This window comes from Triticum aestivum, chromosome 1A, assembly GCF_018294505.1.
Source record: "Triticum aestivum cultivar Chinese Spring chromosome 1A, IWGSC CS RefSeq v2.1, whole genome shotgun sequence".
Classification (NCBI taxonomy): Eukaryota; Viridiplantae; Streptophyta; class Magnoliopsida; order Poales; family Poaceae; genus Triticum; species Triticum aestivum.
In genome coordinates, this window is record NC_057794.1 from 320,706,706 (window position 1) to 320,728,712 (window position 22,007).

Consider the following 22,007-nt stretch of genomic DNA (forward strand, 5'->3'; position numbering starts at 1 on the left):
ACACATTGAGCATCAAGATCTATAGAGATAGATCAAGACACTTGATATATTTTCAATGAGTACATACCTTGACAAGATTTTAAAGTAGTTCAAAATGGAACAGTCAAAGAAGGAGTTCTTGCATGTGTTGCAAGGTGTGAAGTTGAGTAAAGACTCAAAACCCAACCACGGCAGAAAATAGAAAGAGAATGAAAAATCATTCCCTATGCCTTAGTCATAGGTTCTATAAAGTATGCCATGCTATGTACCAGACCTATTGTATACCCTTCCCTGAGTTTGGCAAAGGAGTACAATAGTGATCTAGGAGTAGATCACTTGACAGCGGTCAAATTTATCCTTAGAAGACTAAGGAAATATTTCTCGGTTATGGAGGTGATAAAAGAGTTCTTCGTAAAGAGTTATGTCGATGCAAGCTTTTTACATTGATCTAGATGACTCTGAGTCTCGATCTGGATACATATTGAAAGTGGGAGCAATTAGCTAGAGTAGCTCCGTGCAGAGCATTGTAGACATAGAAATTTACGAAATACATACGGATCTGAATGTTGCAGACCCGTAGACCAAACTTCTCTCACAAGCAAAACATGATCACTCTTTGGGTGTTAATCACATAGCGATGTAAACTAGATTATTGACTCTAATAAACCCTTTGGGTATTAGTCACATGGAGATGTGAACTAATCACATAAAGATGTGAAGTAGATTATTGACTCTAGTGCAAGTGGGAGACTGAAGGAAATATGCCCTAGAGGCAATAATAAAGTTATAATTTATTTCCTTATATCATGATAAATGTTTATTATTCATGCTAGAATTGTATTAACCAGAAACTTAGTACATGTGTGAATACATAGACAAACAGAGTGTCACTAGTATGCCTCTACTTGACTAGCTCGTTGATCAAAGATGGTTATGTTTCCTAGCCATAGACATGAGTTGTCATTTGATGAACGGGATCACATCATTAGGAGAATGATGTGATTGACTTGACCCATTCTGTTAGCTTAGCACTTGATCGTTTAGTATGTTGCTATTGCTTTCTTCATGACTTATACATGTTCCTATTTATGCAACTCCCGTTTACCGGAGGAACACTTTGTGTGCTACCAAACGTCACAACGTAACTGGGTTATTATAAAGGTGCTCTACAGGTGTCTCCGAAGGTACTTGTTGAGTTGGCATATTTTGAGATTAGGATTTGTCACTCCGATTGTCGGAGAGGTGTCTCTGGGCCCACTCGGTAATGCACATCACTATAAGCCTTGCAAGCATTGTAACTAATGAGTTAGTTGCGGTATGATGTATTACGGAACGAATAAAGAGACTTGCCGGTAACAAGATTGAACTAGGTATTAAGATACCGATGATCGAATCTCGGGCAAGTAACATATGGATGACAAAGGGAACAACGTATGTTGTTATGCGGTTTGACCGATAAAGATCTTCGTAGAATATGTGGGAGCCAATATGAGCATCCAGGTTCCGCTATTGGTTATTGACGGGAGACGTGTCTCGGTCATGTCTACATAGTTCTCGAACCCGTAGGGTCCGCACGCTTAAAGTTCGGTGACGATCGGTATTATGAGTTTTTGTGTTTTGACGTACCGAAGGTAGTTCGGAGTCCTGGATATGATCACGGATATGGTGAGGAGTCTCGAAATGGTCAAGACGTAAAGATCGATATATTGGACGACTATGTTCGGACACCGGAAAGGTTCCGGAAGGTTTCGGACATATACCGGAGTACCGGGGGGTTACCGGAACCCCCGAGGGACTTAATGGGCCTACATGGGCCTTAGTGGAAATAGAGGGCAGCAAGGGGAGTGTGGGGCGCACCCCCCCAAGGCCCAAACCGAATTGGTTTAGGGCAAGGGGGCCGGCCCCCTCTTTCCTTCTCCTCCTCTCCCTTTCCTTTCCCCTCTCCTACTCCTACTAGGAAAAGGAGGAGTCGTACTCCTAGTGGGAGTAGGACTCCCCCTCTTGGCGCACCTCTCCCTGGCCGGCCGCCTCCTCTCCTTGCTCCTTTATATACGGGGGCAGGGGGCACCCCATAGACACAACAATTGATCATTGATCTCTTAGCCGTGTGTGGTGCCCCCTACACCATAATCCACCTCGATCATATCGTAGCGGTGCTTAGGCGAAGCCTTGTGTTGGTAGCATCATCATCACCGTCACCACGCCATCGTGCTGACGGAACTCTCCTGTGAAGCTTTGTTGGATCGGAGCTTGCCGGACGTCATCGAGTTGAACGTGTGCAAAACTCGGAGGTGCCGTACGTTCGGTACTTGGATCGGTCGGATCATGAAGACATACGACTACATCAACCGTGTTGTGCTAACGCTTCCGCATTCAGTCTACGAGGGTACGTGGACACACTCTCCCCTCTCGTTGCTATACATCACCATGATCCTGCGTGTGCGTAGGAATTTTTTTGAAATTACTGTGTTCCCCAACAGTTAGTTGCATCCCATGTCTTATACACCATCTGCTCCTAAATATAAGTATTTTTAGAGATTCCAATATAGACTACATAAGGAGCAAAATGAGTGAATCTAGATTCTAATCTAAACTATATCTATAATTCTATATACATTGTATGTAGTTCATATTGAAATCTCTAAAAATACTTGTACTTAGGAACATAGGTAGTTGTATTTTACATCATTTGTGCAATCTCAGTTTAGTTTCTAACATTAACTGGTTGCTTGTAGGTACATATATGAGCGGTACTGATCCACGCTTTGATCCCTTTTGCGTATGGGGCAATTAGATATTCATGAACAATCGTCAAGTGAGGAAATTAAGAAAGATTGTCAGGCGAAAGAAACGGGTGATGGAAATTAAGCTCTTTATTTACACTTTGTCCAAGACAACAGTGAACTTTAGGATGGTAGGTAATGTGTTGCCTTTTCGCCCTGCCCACAACAAGTTACTCTATTAGACCTTAGTATATGATATTTTTCTCTTTTCAGTGGTTTCCGAAGCTATTTATTGATGATTACCTTGCAAACTACATGACCGGAGTGGAGGCAACTAAGGTTAAAGTATATAATTCATGCTACCATGATAATACTCTAGAAGTCTTCCTGAAGGCGGTGAAGGATGGGCGAGCGATTGTCACAAGGGGTTGGACAAAAATTGTCCGTGCCTATGGCATGCATGAAGGCACATTATGGGCATTCCGCTTCTTCAACACCATCGACAGTCAAAATGATTTACACTTGTCTCTTCATCTTTACCGCCTCTAAATATTGTGGTTCATCATAGTTAATTACTATCTAATCCTATAATTACTGAACATATTGTACTGAAAATTTTATTTATGGATTCTATGTTGAACCATTGTGCTGAGAATTTGAATTGCATGTTTCATATCTCAAAATTTCCAATTCGAATAATAAATTACATGGAAAAATAAAATTATACAGGAGCGAATAAAATAATGTACACACGGTTAGAAAGAAAACAGCGTGTGCGACGAAAAATAGAGAGCAGACGGTTATTTGACGTGAAACGTTTACGATGCCCGATAGACGCACACATGGTTTCGTCTCATATGTGTGTGCGGTTCATGCTAATATGACAACCATTTCAAACTAGTGTGCGTGTGTGATAGGAATACCAATCGCACACAGTTATGAAAATGGACATGTTGGTGTTAGTACAGGCACCACACACATTTTACATTCTTGAACCATGTGCGATAACGTACCTATCACAAACATATTGGTAGATTAAATGTTGATGTCCACCTTTTTCACATGACTATAGTGGCGTAATCGTTTGGGATGTCTCTCTGATCAGAACGTAACGTCGAGATGTAACGTGTGGGACTGGGGCGGCCTCTCATACGTTTATTCTATGGCGATCGTCAGTAGCCGCTCGTCTATCCCCGACGGTTTTTGGGTCGTGTGGGAAGGACCCCCTTATCGCCGTTACTCACTAGGCGACGGTTCCAAATGCCATCGCGGAAAGGGATTAAAACCGTTTGTATAGCACAATACGGTACCAGTGAATAAACACAATGATTGGATGGCATATTTTCAACATTCCAATTAGATAGATCATCATGCAGAGTAACAATTGGCTTTGCAAAGGTGGACACCGATGCAAAATACAAAGATGGAGAAAAAGGAAAAACTAGCCTTGACAGAAAAGTTCTACCACGAGAGGAGTTTTCGAAACTGCTGCCACGACAAAGTTTTTGGCTGAATTTTCATGAAGATTTCTCCGTCAGAAAGGTCACTTTATAATTAAATTGTTTGAGTGGGAGCACACTTTATAATTAAATTGTTTAATTGCTAAGTGCAATTAATTACTGAATGTAGTCTAAGTATTATTTGCATATAAGTTGTAGAATAGTGGCTCGCATTTTCACCTTCCCTATTGAAATGAATAAGCTGTAAATTATCTAGTTAAAACTTTATGATTGGTAACGTGATGTGTGGATTGTCCTAAAGGGTGACAAGAAGGACTTTGTCCTATGGCATACTTTCGGTATTCTCCCGCTGATGCTATGGATGATGTGACTTTCGTCCTTTGATCCAAAAGCTGGATTTTTGTTACGGCCAAGTGCAATATGTTCGCTTCCATGAGACCCAAACTTCGAAAGTTTGGGATAGTTATGTGATATTCTTGAAACTGAAAATTAGCTTTAGATACAAACGAAGGCTAAGATATGAGATATCCAAAGCAATGTTTGTTTGCAAGTATTAGTAAATTGTTTACTATGCATTAGACTGATAAGATGGGATTTAGAAGAATGCATGTCACGTGATGAAGGTGAATAAAACAACAAATAGAGAAAGGAAATTTCCAAAGGGTGTGATGTCTACTACGCAACTTTATTCTTGTAGACTTGGTTGGGCCTCCAAGCGTAGAGTTTTGTAAGACAACATCAAATTTGCCTCAAGTGGATGACCTAAGATTTATCAATCCGTGGGAGGTGTAGGATGAAGATGGTTCTCTCTCAAACAATCCTACAATCAAATACAAGTAGTCTCCTGTGTCCCCAACACATCCAATACAATTTTCAGTTGTATAGGTGCACTAGTTCGGCGAAGAGGTGATGATAGATGTGTAATATGGATGGTAGAAATAGCTTTTTATAATCTGAATAATTAAAAAAACAGCAAGGTAGTAAGTACCAAAAAGCGAGCAAAATGGTGTCTCAATGCTTAGAAACAAGGCCTAGGGTTCATACATTCACTAGTGCAATCTCTCAACATCATTAACATAATTCAATCATAAGATAATCCCTGAACATACGATAAAGAGTCACTTCATAGTTCCTATCTATATCGTAAAACACACGATAAATTCATTGTAGATAGAAAAACCACCTCAAAGTTATCCTTTCAATCAATCTATCGAGCCACCCCTAGGTGTCATGAATAGCCCTAGAGATCATACTACGATAACACCATATGATACATATTAATCAATTCTAATGTCACATAAAGAACGCCATTGCCACCTCTAGTCTCCATGAGTTAATTATTCAATATGCATCAAATAATCTTAGATTCGTAATATTCAATCCAACATAGAGGTCTTCAAAGAGCAGGACTCAATTCATCACAACAAAGCTAGAGGGGAAAGAACACCATATGATCCAACTATATTAACAAAACTCATGGTACATCAAGATCGTGCCCCATAAAGAACACGATGGAGAGAGATTAAACACATAGCTACTGGTACATTCCCTCAGCCCCGAGGATGAACTACTCCCTCCTCGTCATCGAGGCAGCGGGGGTGATGAAGATGGCCTCCAGTGATGACTTCCCCCTCCGATAGGGTGCCGGAACAGGGCTCCGGATGAGATCGCTTCGGAATAGAGGTTTACGGCGGCGGAAGAACTCATCTAGGTTAACTTTCGGGGGTTTTGGAATATATATGAATTTTTAGCATTGGAATCGCGCCAAGAGGGATGACTAGGGGCCCACAAGGCACCAGGGTGTGCCCCTGGCTTGTGGGGCCCTTGTGGGTCTTCTGGTGCTCCCTCGAAGCTTCCTAGGTCTCTTTCCTTCCATGAAAAATCGTCAAAAAATTTCGTCGTGTTTAGACTTCGTTTGGTATGGATTTTCTGGAAAACCAAAAACAACTATATTGAACATAGGCTAATTATTATTTGCATATAAGTTGTAGAATATTGGCTCGCTTTTCGACCTTCCCCGTTGAAATTGAATAATCTGCAAATTATCTGGTTAAAACTTTATGATTGGTAACATAATGTGAGTACTGTCCTCAAGAATGCCGAGAAGGGCCTTGTCCTATTGCATACTTTCAGTAATCTCCCGCTGATGCTATGGATGATGTGACTTCGTCCTTCGATCCAAAAGCTAATTTTTTGTTATGGTCAAGTGCAATATGTTTGCTTCCATGAGACCCGAGCTTCAAAAGTTTGGGATAGTCATGTGATATTCATGGAACTGAAAATTAGTTTCAGATACAAACAAAGGCTAAAAGATATGAGATATCCAAAGCAATGTTTGTTTGCAAGTCTTAGTAAAGTGTTTACTATGCATTAGACTGATAAGGTGGGATCCAAAAGAACACCTGTCATGTGATGATGGTGAATAAAGCAACAAACAGAGAAAGGAAAAGTCTGAAGGGTGTAATTAAGACTTACACACCTAACAAGTTTGGGGCTAAGGCCACTCTTAAAGTTGGGTACTTCTTCTGTGACATGGCAAAAGTTTTAAAAAATGATCTAGTGACATGAAATTTTCATAAAAAAATTCCCTTGCCACTAGTAGAACTTTTCTTACCCTTCCCTACACATATTTATATTTTCTTTGTATGAAATTGCCATGGTCACTAGTACGAATTTTAATTGATTGTTTCCATGTCTAATTACAAAATTTCTACATTTTGCCTACATACAGACATCTATTTTATTTTTTATTTGAATTTGCCACGCCACTCATTCATAAATTTTCCTTTTTTGCCATGAATTAGATAACATCTTTTATATTTTTTGCCATCAAGTTTGTATGCGCTTTTATATAGTTCTTTTTGCCAAGGATCATGGCAAATTTTGTTATGTGCATGTGTTTGCCATGGAGAATAGCAAACTTCCTGATGTTTTAGTATGTGTTATCTGTACTACTAGATGGATGCCAACATTTTTATACTAAAATGACAAACTATTCACATTTTTATGACACAACTTAATATGCCTATTACTACGGCAAATTTTATACATGCCTGATGGCAATTTTTGTAGGAAATTTCTTGTTTTACTCATATATCCATGTTTTGAATTTCTCTTTTTGTTTTTTATGTGAATTAAATAATTTTTACTGTGTGTTTCTTAGACAACTCGCAAGTTCATGCTATTTATCATGGCAAATCTATGTCTTTTTTGGTTCGATGGCAAGTGTTTGTTTTTCATTTTTATTTTTTCGTTGGGATTTAGACAGTTTTTTTATGGCTTAAGGGATGATGCTCGGGGAGGAGGCCCAGGAAATTGCCCGTCGGGCCATTGGTGTAGTGCTTAATATCTTCTGCTTTAGTGCTTTTTTTTCATAGATTTCTTAGCCTCTTGCATATCTTCAAGACTTACGAATAGAATATCTCACTTCTCCGGAGTTGGTTTAGGTGGTGGTTCAGAAAGTGTCCAATTGTTGGCATTTTTCAATAAGTTATTCAATAGTTCTTGAGCATGTTCAACTGTTCTTTTTCTAAAAACACAACCATCACAACTATCCAGGTGGTCCCTAGATTCATCGCTTACTCCATTATAAAGATATTGCTGATTTCGTTACTTTGAAAAGGATGATCAGGTAAAGCATTTAATATTATAATAAGCGTCCCCTGAGCTTGAGGGAGACATTCTTCCCCAAGTTGCTTTAAAATACATATTTCTTGTAAGGTAGCTTGTTTCACGTGAGCAGGTTCCAGCGATCGTTCGCTCATTCGGACGACCCCTCCTGAGTGTGCGGTTATGCGAGTCTATGAAATAAAGGACTTCACTACAAATCTGACATCAGATTTTTTACCATGTGACTCAAACATTTTCCATGACAAATTATATTATTTGAGGATGACAAGTTTAGTTAGCGAGCATGGCAAATTCACCTCAGTTCATTTATTTTTTCAGAATATTATTGTGCTTGCAAACTAAATTTGCCACCATCTCGCCAATATAATTTGTCATAAAAAAAATTCAGATTTGTCATGCCTAAAAATCTAAAGTCAGATTTTTAGTGTTTCCGACGATAAACAGCTACTTTCAGCCACTGAAAATCTTTGCTTTCAATGAAGCAAAAATATTCTTCAAGATTGACCTTAACATGACCTGGGAAATGGTTATTACCAACTCAGATTAAACTACTATCAGAGCCTGTCACATGGTTGTCAACAATCATCCGAAGTTGGAGTCTTCACGCGAGGACGCGCTTTGACAGTTTGACGAGGCGTGACCATAGCACGCGACACGCCTACACCGAAGCACATGGCCGTCCAGTGACCCCCGGCCCACGCCGCAGGCTGCGGACTCCCGCGACCACCTCCTGAGATTTCCACGCGACGGCCGCGTTCCCGCCCGTGCCGTGCCCACGCCGCCTCGCCACCGACATCCTCTTCCCCGCGGCCGCTGCTCCCGGCGTTACCCAGCTGTCAACCCCCCACCGAGGCACCGACGAGAAAGGAAAATCCCCTCGCCGTCTCACTGCCCCACGGGCCCCGCTTTCCTGGCCCAACCTGTCAGTCCCTCCCGTCGCCAAAGCCAAACACACACCAGGATCATTAGATTCGAAACAGATCTCAAGATCACCTCCCCCCGTTTGCCATCTTTAGTTAGTTTCAGCCCCACCTCGCCTCCCTCCATTAAAGCCCGCGCCCTCCTCCTCCGCTCCATTCCCCTCGCCACCGCCCAGATCCAGACCATGACGGTGCCGCCGTCGCCGGAGCCGTTCCGCGTCTTCGTCGGGTACGACCCGAAGGAGCACGAGGCGTACGAGGTGTGCCGCCGCAGCCTGATCCGCCACGCCACCGTGCCGCTCGACGTGCGCCCCATCCGGCAGCCGGACCTGCGCGCGTCGGGCCTCTACTGGCGCACGCGGGGCCACATGGAGAGCACCGAGTTCTCCTTCACCCGCTTCCTCACCCCCTTCCTCGCCGGCTACCGCGGCTGGGCGCTCTTCATCGACTGCGACTTCCTCTACCTCGCCGACGTCGCCGAGCTCATCGCCTCCGCCGTGCCCTCGGACGCCGCCGCCGCCAAGCGCCTCGCCGTCGTCTGCGTCAAGCACGAGTACGCGCCCCTCGAGACCACCAAGATGGACGGCGCCATGCAGACCGTGTACCCGCGCAAGAACTGGTCCTCCATGGTGCTCTACAACTGCGCCCACCCCAAGAACGTCGCCACGCTCACCCCGGACGCCGTCAGCACCAAGACCGGCGCCTTCCTCCACCGATTCTCCTGGCTCGAAGACGACGAGATCGGGGAGGTGCCCTTCGTCTGGAACTTCCTCGTCGGCCACAACAAGGTCGACCCTGACGACCCGACCACGAAGCCCAAGGCCCTGCACTACACCTGCGGGGGACCCTGGTTCGACAGGTACAGGGACTGCGAGTTCGCCGACCTCTGGATCAAGGAGGCCGAGGAGCTCAGGGCGGAGAAGGAGAAGCGCAAGGCCGAGAAGGAGAGGCTCGAGCTCGAGGACGACGAGGACGACGAGGGGAATTGATGGATGATGGGGCCGGCCAACAAGTTTTACTGCATTGCATTGCATTGGTCCTTTTGCGCCGTGGGAATTCTTTCGATTCAATCTGTTTGTTATGCTGGTTTCTTGGTATAGGTGGTAGGGGAGGCCATGAGTAGATAGCTCGAGTATATTGGTTTAGTATGCTCTTGTGTAGTAGCTGCAATCGATCTATGAATGAACCAGTCCTCATTGCCAAGAGATTTTATCCTTTGGCCTTGCGCCTATCAGTTCTGCTTCTCTTGTTCTGATCACACAATGCTTACTGAATTAATAATCCTTGGCTGGCTGATGTTGGACTGAGAAATCTGATTATCTTGTTCCGCCCTATTGCTGAAAACGATGGTGGGCAAATTGGTCCCGAATTCAGGGTTGCGTAGGTTTTTTGGTTCAGGAGCACCAGAATGGCTGGCTTCTTTGTGTTCCTTGGTGCTCGGAGGCTGGGATCCATGTGTTGGTCTTTTGGTTCATTTCGGTTCAGGAGATAAAATCTCATGGCACTGCAGCAAAATGGTTGGTTTCTTTGCGTTCCTGGGCACTGAAACAAAATGGCTAGCTCCTATAGTGTTCCTTGGCACTTGGAGGCTGGGAATGTCCCTGGATAGATAACTCTGCAGAGGCCAGCCACTTCTTTACTGTTTTGCTTGAACTAAACAAACTCCCATGACAGATGCATGTTCTTGGCGCTGGACCAGACAGAGATGTGTCCTTGTCTCTGCAATCTCAAATCACATGTTAACAATGGAGTACTAGGTTGAACACAACCATTCGTTGATCGTTCTAGTTCTACTCTAGACTCATCAGTGGTGGGCCGTGGGCGTGTGGAACTGGAGCACCCTGATCGGCAAGAGAATCCAATGTCCGTATGTGACCACTGTCCACTGCTCACCGGTGTGACAGATCCAGGTCACTGATTTTTGGATATCGCTCAGAATTAGCCTACCATCCAGCCTATGTTCGGTACATGTATCTTGCGTGTTATATTTCGACAAAGCGATCTCATCTCTGCAAGAGGCAAAGTATCCGATTCTTTTTCTTAAGCCAGCAGCTACTTAGCTGTACTGAAGAACAGTTCGAACTTTTTTTAGTGACCCCACCTCCACTTTACCCTAAGCACCAGCACGTGCAGTTACACTAGGCCATCGGTTGCTTTCGGCCATTCAGATGGAAGGAATTCCACCGGAACTCTCTGGCACCGTACATGCCAGCCCTGGTTGGTGTATTCGTCGCACAAGGTTCTCTAAAATATACCGTCGGACAAGCTAGTTTCAGCATCAGAAACATTGTAAGTAATATTTACACCATTATTATGAGAATAGTGTTGGACAGGCCAATTTGGGCATCAGAATTTCTCTACTAATGTTCACATCACTGTGTAACCAGGTCCTCCTCCGCCTTCCGGGACAGTCCACTCGATGTTTTGCTTTGGATCTTTTATGTCACAAGCCTGCCGATAGCGTCAACAGCTTAGGTGGAGGGAACACAAGTAAGAGGCTCAAATAATAAGTTTCCAATGGTACATCCCAAAAACTTTGAATTGGCTATCCAGATCATAACAGCGACTGTGTCACTGTGGATTGGATCAGTGCAACCATGAATGCCAGAATCTAACAGAGGAACATATGCTTTCCTGAAACTACAACTTCGCAGTTCAGTGGATGACACAAATCCAACAACGGGCGGGCACCCTCCCTATGCAACCATGCACTGAATATATAAAAGAATGCAAGATCCCTGAACCATCAAATGAAGGGAGCTACCTTGCAATGAAGACAATTTTGAGCATTTATGTGAAGCTTCGGGTCACCATTCTCGTCAGATACATATCTGCATGCCAACAGAAATGGTCAGCAGTAAATCAGCAACTTCTGCTTGGGCTACAAAGCATGGTACATTTTATTGCGCGTTATCTATTCCACTGGGAGAAAATGATAATTCAAGCTGGCATGGTCATTGCATACTCGTAAACTCGAGCTGGACAATAACGCGACTCTGGTCCAGCATACTGTGGGAGATTTACGGTTTCAGGTACTGCAGGATCCCTCAACCGGAGATGAGGAGGCTGGTCATGCTCATGGTTTGTGTTGCTCCTGTACAGAAGAAATTATTAGTGATAGAAGTACAGATCGAGAAGGTACTCTGCAGTATATCCATGGTATCCCCCAGGTTCAAGATACAGAAATGCCGTGCAGCTACCAATTTTGATCAGTGCATCTGCAGTATCTATGGTCCTTCGAATTTGTTTAAGGAAAAGCGCTCCATGTTTGGGCTATCGGCTTCAAACATTTTTTATATATACAGTATGGCGTTTCTCATGTTACTAGGTTCTAAGCTGCACGGATAGTAAAGCACGACTAAGGTGTTGAGTAAAGAAGTTTGAAAGAAGACTAATATTCTTGCTGCAGGCATGTGTACCTGTATAAAGAAGACGGAACGTCAAAGGACACCTGCCCATCTGGTTTTGGATACGAAATAGGCGAATGCAGATTGACCATCTGTCCACAAGGAAGTGTTCAGTCAGTCTCGCTAGTAACAGAAATGGAACAATATTGTGATTTTAATTTTCTGCTAACAAAGAATGTTGAGCAATGGTAGCACTTCACACTCACTTCTGTAGCTTCATGGTCAGGCTTCCCATGCTTCAGTGTAAAAGGTGACTTCCCTTTGAATATGTAGCTAACAATTGAACAATTAACATGTGTAAGTGAAATGGATAGAACACCAAATAACACTAGCTTACCAATTGGGACCTCACCGTTCCACTGCTGACAAGGCCATGCCAGGAATAAATCCGTATTCAAATGCCTATAAGCAAACAATAAAGCATCTTTATTTTCTTACAAGCTTCAGAAAAAGAAATGCATGGCCTATCCTCTGCACTTCTTTGAAAAAAAATTCAAAAACTAGAAAGAATATGTTGTTTGGGAGACTAATAATAATAATAATCACATACTGGTCTATAATTCCGAGCTCTATAGAGTTCGTCCCATATCCATGACTTCTTGAGATTCTCCCAGTACAGATCAATGGAAGATCCTTCAACCAGAGCCTTGAAAGTTGCTTCTGCCGCAAGCATACCTTTTGTGCACATCTCTACCTTTAGTACAAGGCTTGTATCGATAAACAGATAATTAAATGAACCGCAAACCCTAGTTAAAAATCTAGCGCAAACAAACACATAGTGGAGAGATACCTGATTTCATAGCGGTATGTGATCCTTTTATTTTGGGAACATTTAGGAACCCTGCAGAGCATCCAATAATTGCACCACCGGGGAAAACTGGATTTGGTATTGACTGAAATTATTTAGGAACTCTATCAGTACCATATTACTGAATATAAGTAGCAACTAGTAGAAAGCAAACACAACACAGCTATTAACTAAATAACAGAAGTGAACCACATTTAACAGCTGAAAAGCAAAAATAATACAGGTTATTAAACTGAATAACAGAAGTGGAATGCTACAATAAATGTTGAAATCTTTCCTACTTATAAAGGTTGGAGTTGGTGGTGAATTCACTTGTGGGACCAATACCCTTCACCAATAAAAAAATGCATCCTTGCCCACATGTGGGACTATCAACCTTCCAAGAGACATAAATAAACAAATGCACTTTTACTCACATGTGGGACCTAAAACAAATTATACTCTACTTTCACACTTGAAGAATGCACAAATAACAAAATGCAAAAATGTGACTAACTCAAAATTATGCTCTTAAGTCATGACCTTACACCTCATAATTTAGTTTTCATAGCAACGCATGGGCAACGTGCTAGTATAATATAACAAACGAGCAAGACCAGAACCATGTTTCAGCTTACAGAGTTAATACTGCCAGCAATAGATCGCACCAGGTGAAACTGCACTGATGTCTATGTACAATGCCATGTAATATAAATGTAGATTACATAAGGAGCTTACACGTGCATTTATCTGTAGCCAACCATATCATCTTACCTGAAAACCACCTTCATTCAAAGTACGAGCACCATACTGAAGAACTGTTCCACCTTCCAGAAGTGTTCTGATCGCAGGGTGCTGCTTGAATTTCTGAAATATTGGAAAGAATTTATTCTGACAGTTAAGTGACGACAGAACTGAAATACTCAGATCAGCTACATACTAATTGTCACCAAAAGACAGTCATACAGAAAATATACACACCTGGAACTCATCGTATGGGCTGAGAAAAGGATTTCGATAATTCAAGGCAACAACCAGACCAATTGCTAACTGAAATAAGAGCAAAAATAACACTGAATACATGTAATTCAAACTTCTGAACAACACTTTAGGAAGTTGCAAGCGAAAAAAAGAGTATTAATAGCCAGTCATCCATGTGCAAATCAAGGGTCAAATGATACGGATGAATTAGCGCCTCCCCCTTCAAACTCAAACATAAATGTTTTTGGTGTTTTCCCTTCCTTTTGGTGTTTTAGGATCTTAGTGTTTTGATTTCTGATTTGGGTAGACAACAGACCGGTGCTTGTGTAGCTTCCGTGCTGTTTTGGCATTCTTCTAATGCAAAAAACAAGTTCAACAAAAAAAACTCAAGTAAAGATTTGTGTTCATAGAAGAGATCACTTCACACAGCAAAGGCAGAGAAACTTATTTTTTGCTGACTAAATTTAGGCTGTGCGGCAGAATGCTTCCTATAATCTGAGATTGTATATTATATATTTACACAGATAACAATCCTTGCAAGCAAAACATATAATACGTGATAATGACAAGCTACAAATCTCAAAAGTACCTGTCTATCATCAAGGTAGTACAGAAATGAGATTGTATATTATATATTTTCACAGATAACAATCCTTGCAAGCAAAACATATAATACGTGACAATGACAAGCTGCAAATCTCAAAAGTACCTGTCTATCATCAAGGTGGTATAGAAATGATCCTCCATATGTCTTCATGTCCAAAGGCCACCCTACAGTATGAACCACAGAACCTGGCTTATGCTTTCCTTCTTCTATCTCCCAGACCTAAATGAAAGCATCCAATTTGGACAAAAGAAGCGTTAATAAACCATCTTCAAGTAGTAGTTAGAAAAAAAGACATGGAAGATTTTAAGAGAAGATAGTAAATTACAATCCAGTAACAGTATAAAGGGCAATCAATAAGATTTCTATAACATTGATAATTCTTTTGGAAAAAATATATTAGAAAATGGTGCGTGTATGAACGATCCAAATGCTAACAAATTGAGCCCTAATGTATGAATAGTGCCTATTTAGAGACATCCGACAATTTATACTAGTCATATTATTTGTATAATAAGGCGCATTGCGATAAATCACGAGTGCACATGCAGCCACGCGAGGTTGGTATCCTGCCCGTCCATTCCCATGTGATTCGTGCAGTTCGAATACATCAAGCGTGTATAATTAATTCCATGCACCGTATACAACTTGTATGGCTTGCGTATTACCTCTGACATCGGCAGCAGATGGCCCACAATACAGCCTCACGCGTGATTTTAATTATTCCTGAGTTCCTTGATTGTCTGCCATGCATTTACAACTTGGCAGCTCGCAGCTATTTAAAGGAGCGTTGGCGGTATGTGGGAAATTTATGGCAGTTGGCGTGTGCCCGGCACGCCTTATTTATCTGCTTGCTGATGTTTTGTGTGTGCAAGTCTTTGCAGGAGATTAGCATGGTTAGATATTGCCAGGAACCTTGATTAATTTGTAATGCTGAAGTTGATATTGAACACACCCACTTTATTTATTGCTTGACGAATCATAACACAAAGCTGTTTGCACGGTAGGTGAACCAGGTAGCACATACTAGTAAATTGAGGAGCTTGATGGAAAACTAATTACTACCTAGTACATGGAGGACAACGGTAAAATGAAACATTAACTGGGTACTGATTGGCCGTTCGACGATCTAAAAATGGGTCACAGCTAAATGAACAAGGCGACGAGGATGGTTGCCCAGGGTTGAATTCAGTGGTTGTGGAGCTTATCGAGGATCAGTGCAAAGAAGAAAACAAAGAGAAGTCCCATTGTCGCCTTCTTTATTTCCTCCATTTTCTTCCCAAACAAATTTGTCGTCTAAATACTGAAACCCTTTACTATGAAATACTCATATTCCAAACATGTCTGAAGGAGAAAAATATTTGTGTGATTTAGTTGGATCGCCATGCAAAGGCGAAAACAAAGAGAAGTTGCTTTATTTCAGGGAACCTTGATTTTGTTGTAAAGGTGTTAGCACAAGTTCAGAACCAACTTCTGCTAGCATAACAGGAGAGATGCAATTTTCATCTGGCCTAAAAAAAGGCAGTTTTGGCAAACATTCTATTGCAATACAGGGTTGTCTGTGAACATGCATATTGGGTGAGTAATTTTGGGTAAGCAAGAACCTTTTTCTTAGGCAAGCAAGCAAGAACCTAGTAGCAAAAACTGGAGCAACAACCTTCATCAGACGAACTGAATCCCATGAACTAGGTTGACCAAGGATCCATAGTGCAGGTTGGGTGAGTAATTTTTACTTACTAGGAGCAGACCTCATTTACTACCACCCAACCCAGGTCACGAATGTTAATTACACTGACGGGTAGCCTGCAGCCCTGCACCATGACCATAAATATACCAGTCTATCTCCACCAAATTCAATAATAGTTGGCTAACGTCTACTGTATTAATGTTGCGTATTCACTCACTTATCCCTAAGTATTTCTACAGTCCAGTCAAGCACTATATTAAGTGTGAATCGCATGACAGCAATCGTCGGTCAGGATAACATCCTCGCGTGGCACCATATCCCAAAAATCCGCGTCGGGCACATTGTGTGTATAATGTGGTGCTAATGTGCAAAAACAATATGGTTCATGTAAACAATCCTGCTTCTTTAAGTTTCAGAATTGAGAACAAGGCAATCATACATGGCATTATCGAATTTCATAATTCAAATGGTATCAGTGAATGTAGATATACCTCTTTGATTCCAAGAGCATACGTTTGATGTTGGCCTTGCCCACTTTCTCTGAGCTTGTGATTCGTTATTATTTTCTGGAAAGCACAAGACAAAGAAGGATAACATGATAGGCTGCAGCATCAATTGCATAACAGTACTACAGAATAGATAACATTCCTGGACTAAATCTATCACACTAGAATTACATATACTGACCTCTGATAATGAACCCCGGCAACCCTCAGCTAGAAGTATTATTCGCCCTGCAATCTAAGTAGCTGACCATGAGAATGTATACGTACATGGAACAACAAGAGTGGAAAATAAAGTATATCAATCTTCGAGAAAAGAACAAATCAAAGAAATAAGCATTGTCTACCTCTAAAACAATTCATAAGGAAAATATACAACATATTATTAACATATATTGTTATGTGAACCACCAGGTGAAGGATGTTACTCACCTCTTAGTTCCACACCCGGTTGAAAAGTTTCCCGTTTACTACCATCTTTAGCAATACCAACATCATTGGTTGCAACGCCTGCGACTATTTGATTTTCATCATAAAGGATCTGTCAGAGCAGAATTGAGGCAAATATTAATCCTTCCACGAAAGTGTCCCTCAACCGGAAGAGGGAAGAGGGTTAAAAAGGATGGTACCTCACTCGCAGCAAACCCTGGATACACTTCAACACCTAATTCTTCAGCCTTTACGGACATCCATCGCACCAATTGGCTCAAGCTGGACAAAAACAAGTATGTTGGCATACGCGGATTCCCTGGAATAAGAGGAATATAGAACTGTACAAAGCATCAAGTCGATCGATAAGAAAAGAAAAATATCAGCACCTTATTACATAGTTCCCTTTGTTATCAAAAGGAGATGGAAGTGTCCATGCCTTGTTCTTTGTTAACATCCAGAACTTGTCAGATGAGACAGGGACTCTGATTGGGGCCTGTTGAACATTATCATAGTCACATAAAAATGAGTATCCAAGTTACTTGGTACATCCCACTCTTAGTTTTCCATAGATCACTGGGAACAATAAAAACGATTCTAGGAACACAAAACTTGCATTTGTTCTATTTAAAGTGATTTTAGGAACACAGAACTTGCATTTGTTCTATTTAAAGGTATCACAGCACCCTCCCACACAATAATATCTTTAATTCCGTATGCTCGGCTGAATCTAAGGCATGTGTTCAGTAAATCAACAACAAACAAGCACTATTGCACTAGAAAACCAGAGTGAGCCACAAAAAAACATAACATATCGAATGCAGAATACAGAAGGGCATACATCCTCTTGCCTCCACTTCGGGATGAGCTCATCCAACGCACGGGGCTCGAACACATTCCCTGACAGTATATGAGCACCTGCAGGGCGAACAAAAACAAAGGCCCAAATTACATGAGGGTGATCAATGCCGTTGCAAGTGTAGTACAGTACAGCAGCGAGAATAGGATTTGTGTGCGAGGCGGCGCACCGACTTCGGCTCCCTTCTCGAGGACGCAGACGGAGAGGTCGGTGTCGGCCGCGCGGCAGAGCTGCTTCAGCCGGATGGCGGCGGCGAGGCCCGCCGGGCCGGCGCCCACGATCACGACGTCGTAGCTCATCGCCTCCCGTTCGACCGAGAACCACCTGGCCGTGGCCGCGCCCCAGCTCGGCGCGCGGTGGCGGCGAGCCGGGGCCGTGGCGATCCCCGCGGCCGCCGCCGCAGCCGCGCGGAGGACTCGATGCATTGGGCACACGGGAAGCTTCCGGATCGGTGGGAGCTTGCTTGGAGGTGGAGGCGTCTCGCTTCGGAATTTTGGAGCCTGGCTGCGCGAAGTAGAGACAGAGAGAGAGGAGGTGGAGGTGGAGGAAGGGAAGTCCGGGATGATACGGAAGTGTGGAGTGGCAGTTGGCTGAGGCTCCGGCACTTGGGTATTTTTTTTCTTTCAGGAAATCGGGCTCCGGCATACTTGGCTGTGGATCAGATCGTTGAGGTGGACGAAGACGAAAATCATCTTTTTTTTTTTAAGAAATTCATCCAAAACAAAGATCATAGGTACTCCACACTGGTTCATGAAACGCCACAGCCAAATATGTCGTTTGGCTGTCAAACATACCCAAAAGTTCGGCGATCAAACATATCCAAAAGTTCGGCGATCAAAAGAAAGGAATCATAGACATGGAACACATCAAACAGTATGCTCCTCTGACGTGCGACTGGCCGGGGTCGGCGTGGGCGTGGGCGCAGCTTTAGTGCTCGCGCTCGGCGTCGGCGTGGCTTCAGTGCTCGGGTTGGTCGTCGATGTCGGCGCAACTTCATTGCTCGGGCTGGGCGTCGGCGTTGGCGTCGTCGTGGGCGTAGGGGCGGTGGTCGCCGCCGGTCCGAGCATCTGGTTCAAGATGAGGCCGCGCTCCGCCAGGTACCACGCCTTCACCTGCTAGTCCATCGTCGACATGTCTGCCGCCATCAAGAACGCCAGGTCGGTGTTCCTCTTCTTCGCAGCGACGTTGGTCCTGAGAAGGTCGAGCTTGACGTCGGCTTCGTCATCAACACCGACCACCCCTCGTCGGATTTCTCCTCTTGGCGGCGTTGTTCTTGGTGTCGGCGATGCACTGCTCGATCGATGATTGCAGCCATTCGGCAGCGGGTGACGCGTCCCTCTCCCGCTTTGGCTCTTTTGTTGTCATTAGGGCGCCCTTCTGCCGCCGCCGGGGCAGGCGCGTCCGGCTTGTAGGTCTCCTTGGCCTTGACGAGAGCGAGCCGACACTTCCTCCACTTCTCGCACGACTTGATCCTAGAGAACACATGAAGGAACTTGAACTCTTGGTCATTGAGGGAGTCCTGGATTAGGGGGTCTCCGGACAGCCGGACTATATCCTTTGGCCGGACTGTTAGACTATGAAGATGCAAGATTGAAGATTTCGTCCCGTGTCCGGATGGGACTCTCCTTGGCGTGAAAGGCAAGCTTGGCAATACAGATATGTAGATCTCCTCCCTTGTAACCGACTCTGTGTAACCCTAGCCCCCTCCGTGTCTATATAAACCGGAGGGTTTAGTCCGTAGGACAACATACAATCATAACATAGGCTAGCTTCTAGGGTTTAGCCTCTATGTTCTCGTGGTAGATCAACTCTTGTAATACTCATATCATCAAGATCAATCAAGCAGGACGTAGGGTATTGCCTCCATCGAGAGGTCCGAACTTGGATAAACATCGTGTCCCCCGCCTCCTGTTACCATCCGCCTTAGACGCATAGTTCAGGACCCCCAACCCGAGATCGGCCAGTTTTGACACCGACATTGGTGCTTTCATTGAGAGTTCCACTATGCCTTCACCGTAAGGCTTGATGGCTCCTTCGATCATCGGTAACGATGCGGTCCAGGGTGAGGTTTTCCTCCCCGGACAGATCTTCGTATTCGGCGGCTTCGCACTGCGGGCCAACTTGCTTGGCCATCTGGAGCAGATCGAAAGCTACGCCCCTGACCGTCAGGTCAGGTTCGGAAACTTAAACTACACTGCCGACATCCGCGGAGACTTGATCTTCGACGGATTCGAGTGAAGGAAATATGCCCTAGAAGCAATAATAAAGTTATTATTTATTTCCTTATATCATGATAAATGTTTATTATTCATGCTAGAATTGTATTAACCGGTAACATAATACATGTGTGAATACATAGACAAACAGAGTGTCACTAGTATGCCTCTACTTGACTAGCTCGTTAATCGAAGATGGTTATGTTTCCTAACCATAGACATATGTTGTCATTTGATTAATGGGATCACATCATTAGGAGAATGATGTGATTGACATGACCCATTCCATTAGCTTAGCACCCGATCGTTTAGTATGTTGCTATTGCTTTCTTCATGACTTATACGTGTTCCTATGACTATGAGATTATGCAACTCCCGTTTATCGGAGGAACACTTTGTGTGCTACCAAATGTCACAACATAACTGGGTGATTATAAAGGAGCTCTACAGGTGTCTCCAAAGGTACATGTTGGGTTGGCGTATTTCGAGATTAGGATTTGTCACTCCAATTGTCGGAGAGGTATCTCTGGGCCCTCTCGGTAATGCACATCACATAAGCCTTGCAAGCATTACAACTAATGAGTTAGTTGCAAGATGATGTATTATGAAACGAGTAAAGAGACTTGCCGATAGCGAGATTGAACTAGGTATTGAGATACCGACGATCGAATCTCGGGCAAGTAACATACCGATGACAAAGGGAACAACGTATGTTGTTATGAGGTCTGACCGATAAAGATCTTCGTAGAACATGTGGGAGCCAATATGAGCATCCAGGTTTCGCTATTGGTTATTGACCGGAGACGTGTCTCGGTCATGTCTACATTGTTCTCGAACCCGTAGGGTCCGCACGCTTAAGGTTTTGATGACAGTTATATTATGAGTTTATGCATTTTGATGTACCGAAGTTTGTTCGGAGTCCCGGATGTGATCACGGACATGACGAGGAGTCTCGAAATGGTCGAGACATAAAGATTGATATATTGGAAGCCTATATTTGGATATCGGAAGTGTTCCGGGTGAAATCGGGATTTTACCGGAGTACCGGGAGGTTACCGAGACCCCCGGGAGGTATATGGGCCTTAGTGTGCTTTAGTGGAAGAGAGGAGAGGTGGCCAGGGCTGGGCCGCGCACCCCTCCCCCCTAGTCCGAATAGGACAAGGAGAGGGGGGCGGCGCCCCCCTTCCTTCTCTCTCTCCTCTTTCCCCCTCCCGAATCCTATTCCAACTAGGAAAGAGGGGAATCCTACTCCCGGTGGGAGTAGGACTCCTCCTGGCGCGCCCTCCTCCTGGCCGGCCGCACCTTCCCCTGCTCCTTTATGTACGGGGGCAGGGGGCACCCCTAGACACAAGTTGATCCACGTGATCATATTCTTAACCGTGTGCGGTGTCCCCTTCCACCATAATCCTCGATAATATTGTAGCGGTGCTTAGGCGAAGCCCTGCGACGGTAGTACATCAAGATCGTCACCACGCCGTCGTGCTGACGGAACTCTTCCCCGACACTTTGCTGGATCGGAGTCCGGGGATCGTCATCGAGCTAAACGTGTGCTAGAACTCGGAGGTGCCGTAGTTTCGATGCTTGATCGGTCGGGCCGTGAAGACGTACGACTACATCAACCGCGTTGTGCTAACGCTTCCGCTATCGGTCTACAAGGGTATGTAGATCGCACTCTCCCCTCTCGTTGCTATGCATCACCATGATCTTGCGTCTGCGTAGGAATTTTTTTTGAAATTACTACGTTCCCCAACAGTGGCATCAGAGCCTAGGTTTTATGTGTTGATGTTATATGCACGAGTAGAACACAAGTGAGTTGTGGGCG

At 43.8% G+C, this 22,007-nt stretch overlaps 2 protein-coding genes across 6 annotated transcripts in view; one reads left to right on the top strand and one right to left on the bottom strand.

Moving 5' to 3' along the window:
* Positions 1-10,008, top strand: part of LOC123183787 (uncharacterized) — a 51,432-nt gene extending 41,424 nt beyond the window's left edge. Inside the window, exon 2 of the mRNA XM_044596288.1 lies at positions 8,439-10,008. Within this exon, the coding sequence (XP_044452223.1) occupies positions 8,439-9,701 (1,263 nt within the window). The 3' untranslated portion in view covers positions 9,702-10,008. The remainder of the gene's footprint in view (positions 1-8,438) is intronic.
* Positions 10,009-10,957: 949 nt separating this feature from the next.
* LOC123048404 (electron transfer flavoprotein-ubiquinone oxidoreductase, mitochondrial) lies at positions 10,958-18,629 on the bottom strand. Of its 5 annotated transcripts, none has more exons than XM_044471511.1 (18): positions 18,143-18,629; positions 17,952-18,028; positions 17,500-17,606; positions 17,311-17,392; positions 17,114-17,222; positions 16,866-16,912; positions 16,670-16,744; positions 14,597-14,713; positions 13,888-13,956; positions 13,681-13,773; positions 12,910-13,012; positions 12,670-12,794; positions 12,472-12,521; positions 12,326-12,392; positions 12,132-12,211; positions 11,678-11,806; positions 11,477-11,543; positions 10,958-11,163 (listed from the first exon to the last, which is right to left on the bottom strand). In XM_044471511.1, exons 1-18 carry the CDS (start codon positions 18,612-18,614, stop codon positions 11,080-11,082), a joined length of 1,953 nt encoding a protein of 650 aa, XP_044327446.1. In that variant the 5' UTR covers positions 18,615-18,629; the 3' UTR covers positions 10,958-11,079. The 5 variants fall into 5 exon arrangements, 2 of the variants coding, with proteins under 2 accessions (XP_044327446.1, XP_044327452.1); XM_044471517.1 differs by having other exon boundaries at positions 18,139-18,561; XR_006423287.1 differs by lacking the exons at positions 10,958-11,163; positions 11,477-11,543; positions 11,678-11,806 and having other exon boundaries at positions 12,127-12,211; positions 12,670-12,813.
* Positions 18,630-22,007: the final 3,378 nt, after the last annotated feature.

Bases quoted from the DNA above. Each gene is read 5' to 3' on its own strand.
- LOC123048404 (XM_044471511.1), bottom strand. From the start codon at position 18,614: ATGCCGGAGCCCGATTTCCTGAAAGAAAAAAAATACCCAAGTGCCGGA. The intron at 14,714-16,669 runs GTATATCTACAT...GCTTTCATTTAG, and splicing joins ATGCTCTTGGAATCAAAGAG to GTCTGGGAGATAGAAGAAGG. The intron at 13,957-14,596 runs GTACTTTTGAGA...CTCTTATTTCAG, and splicing joins ACCACCTTGATGATAGACAG to TTAGCAATTGGTCTGGTTGT.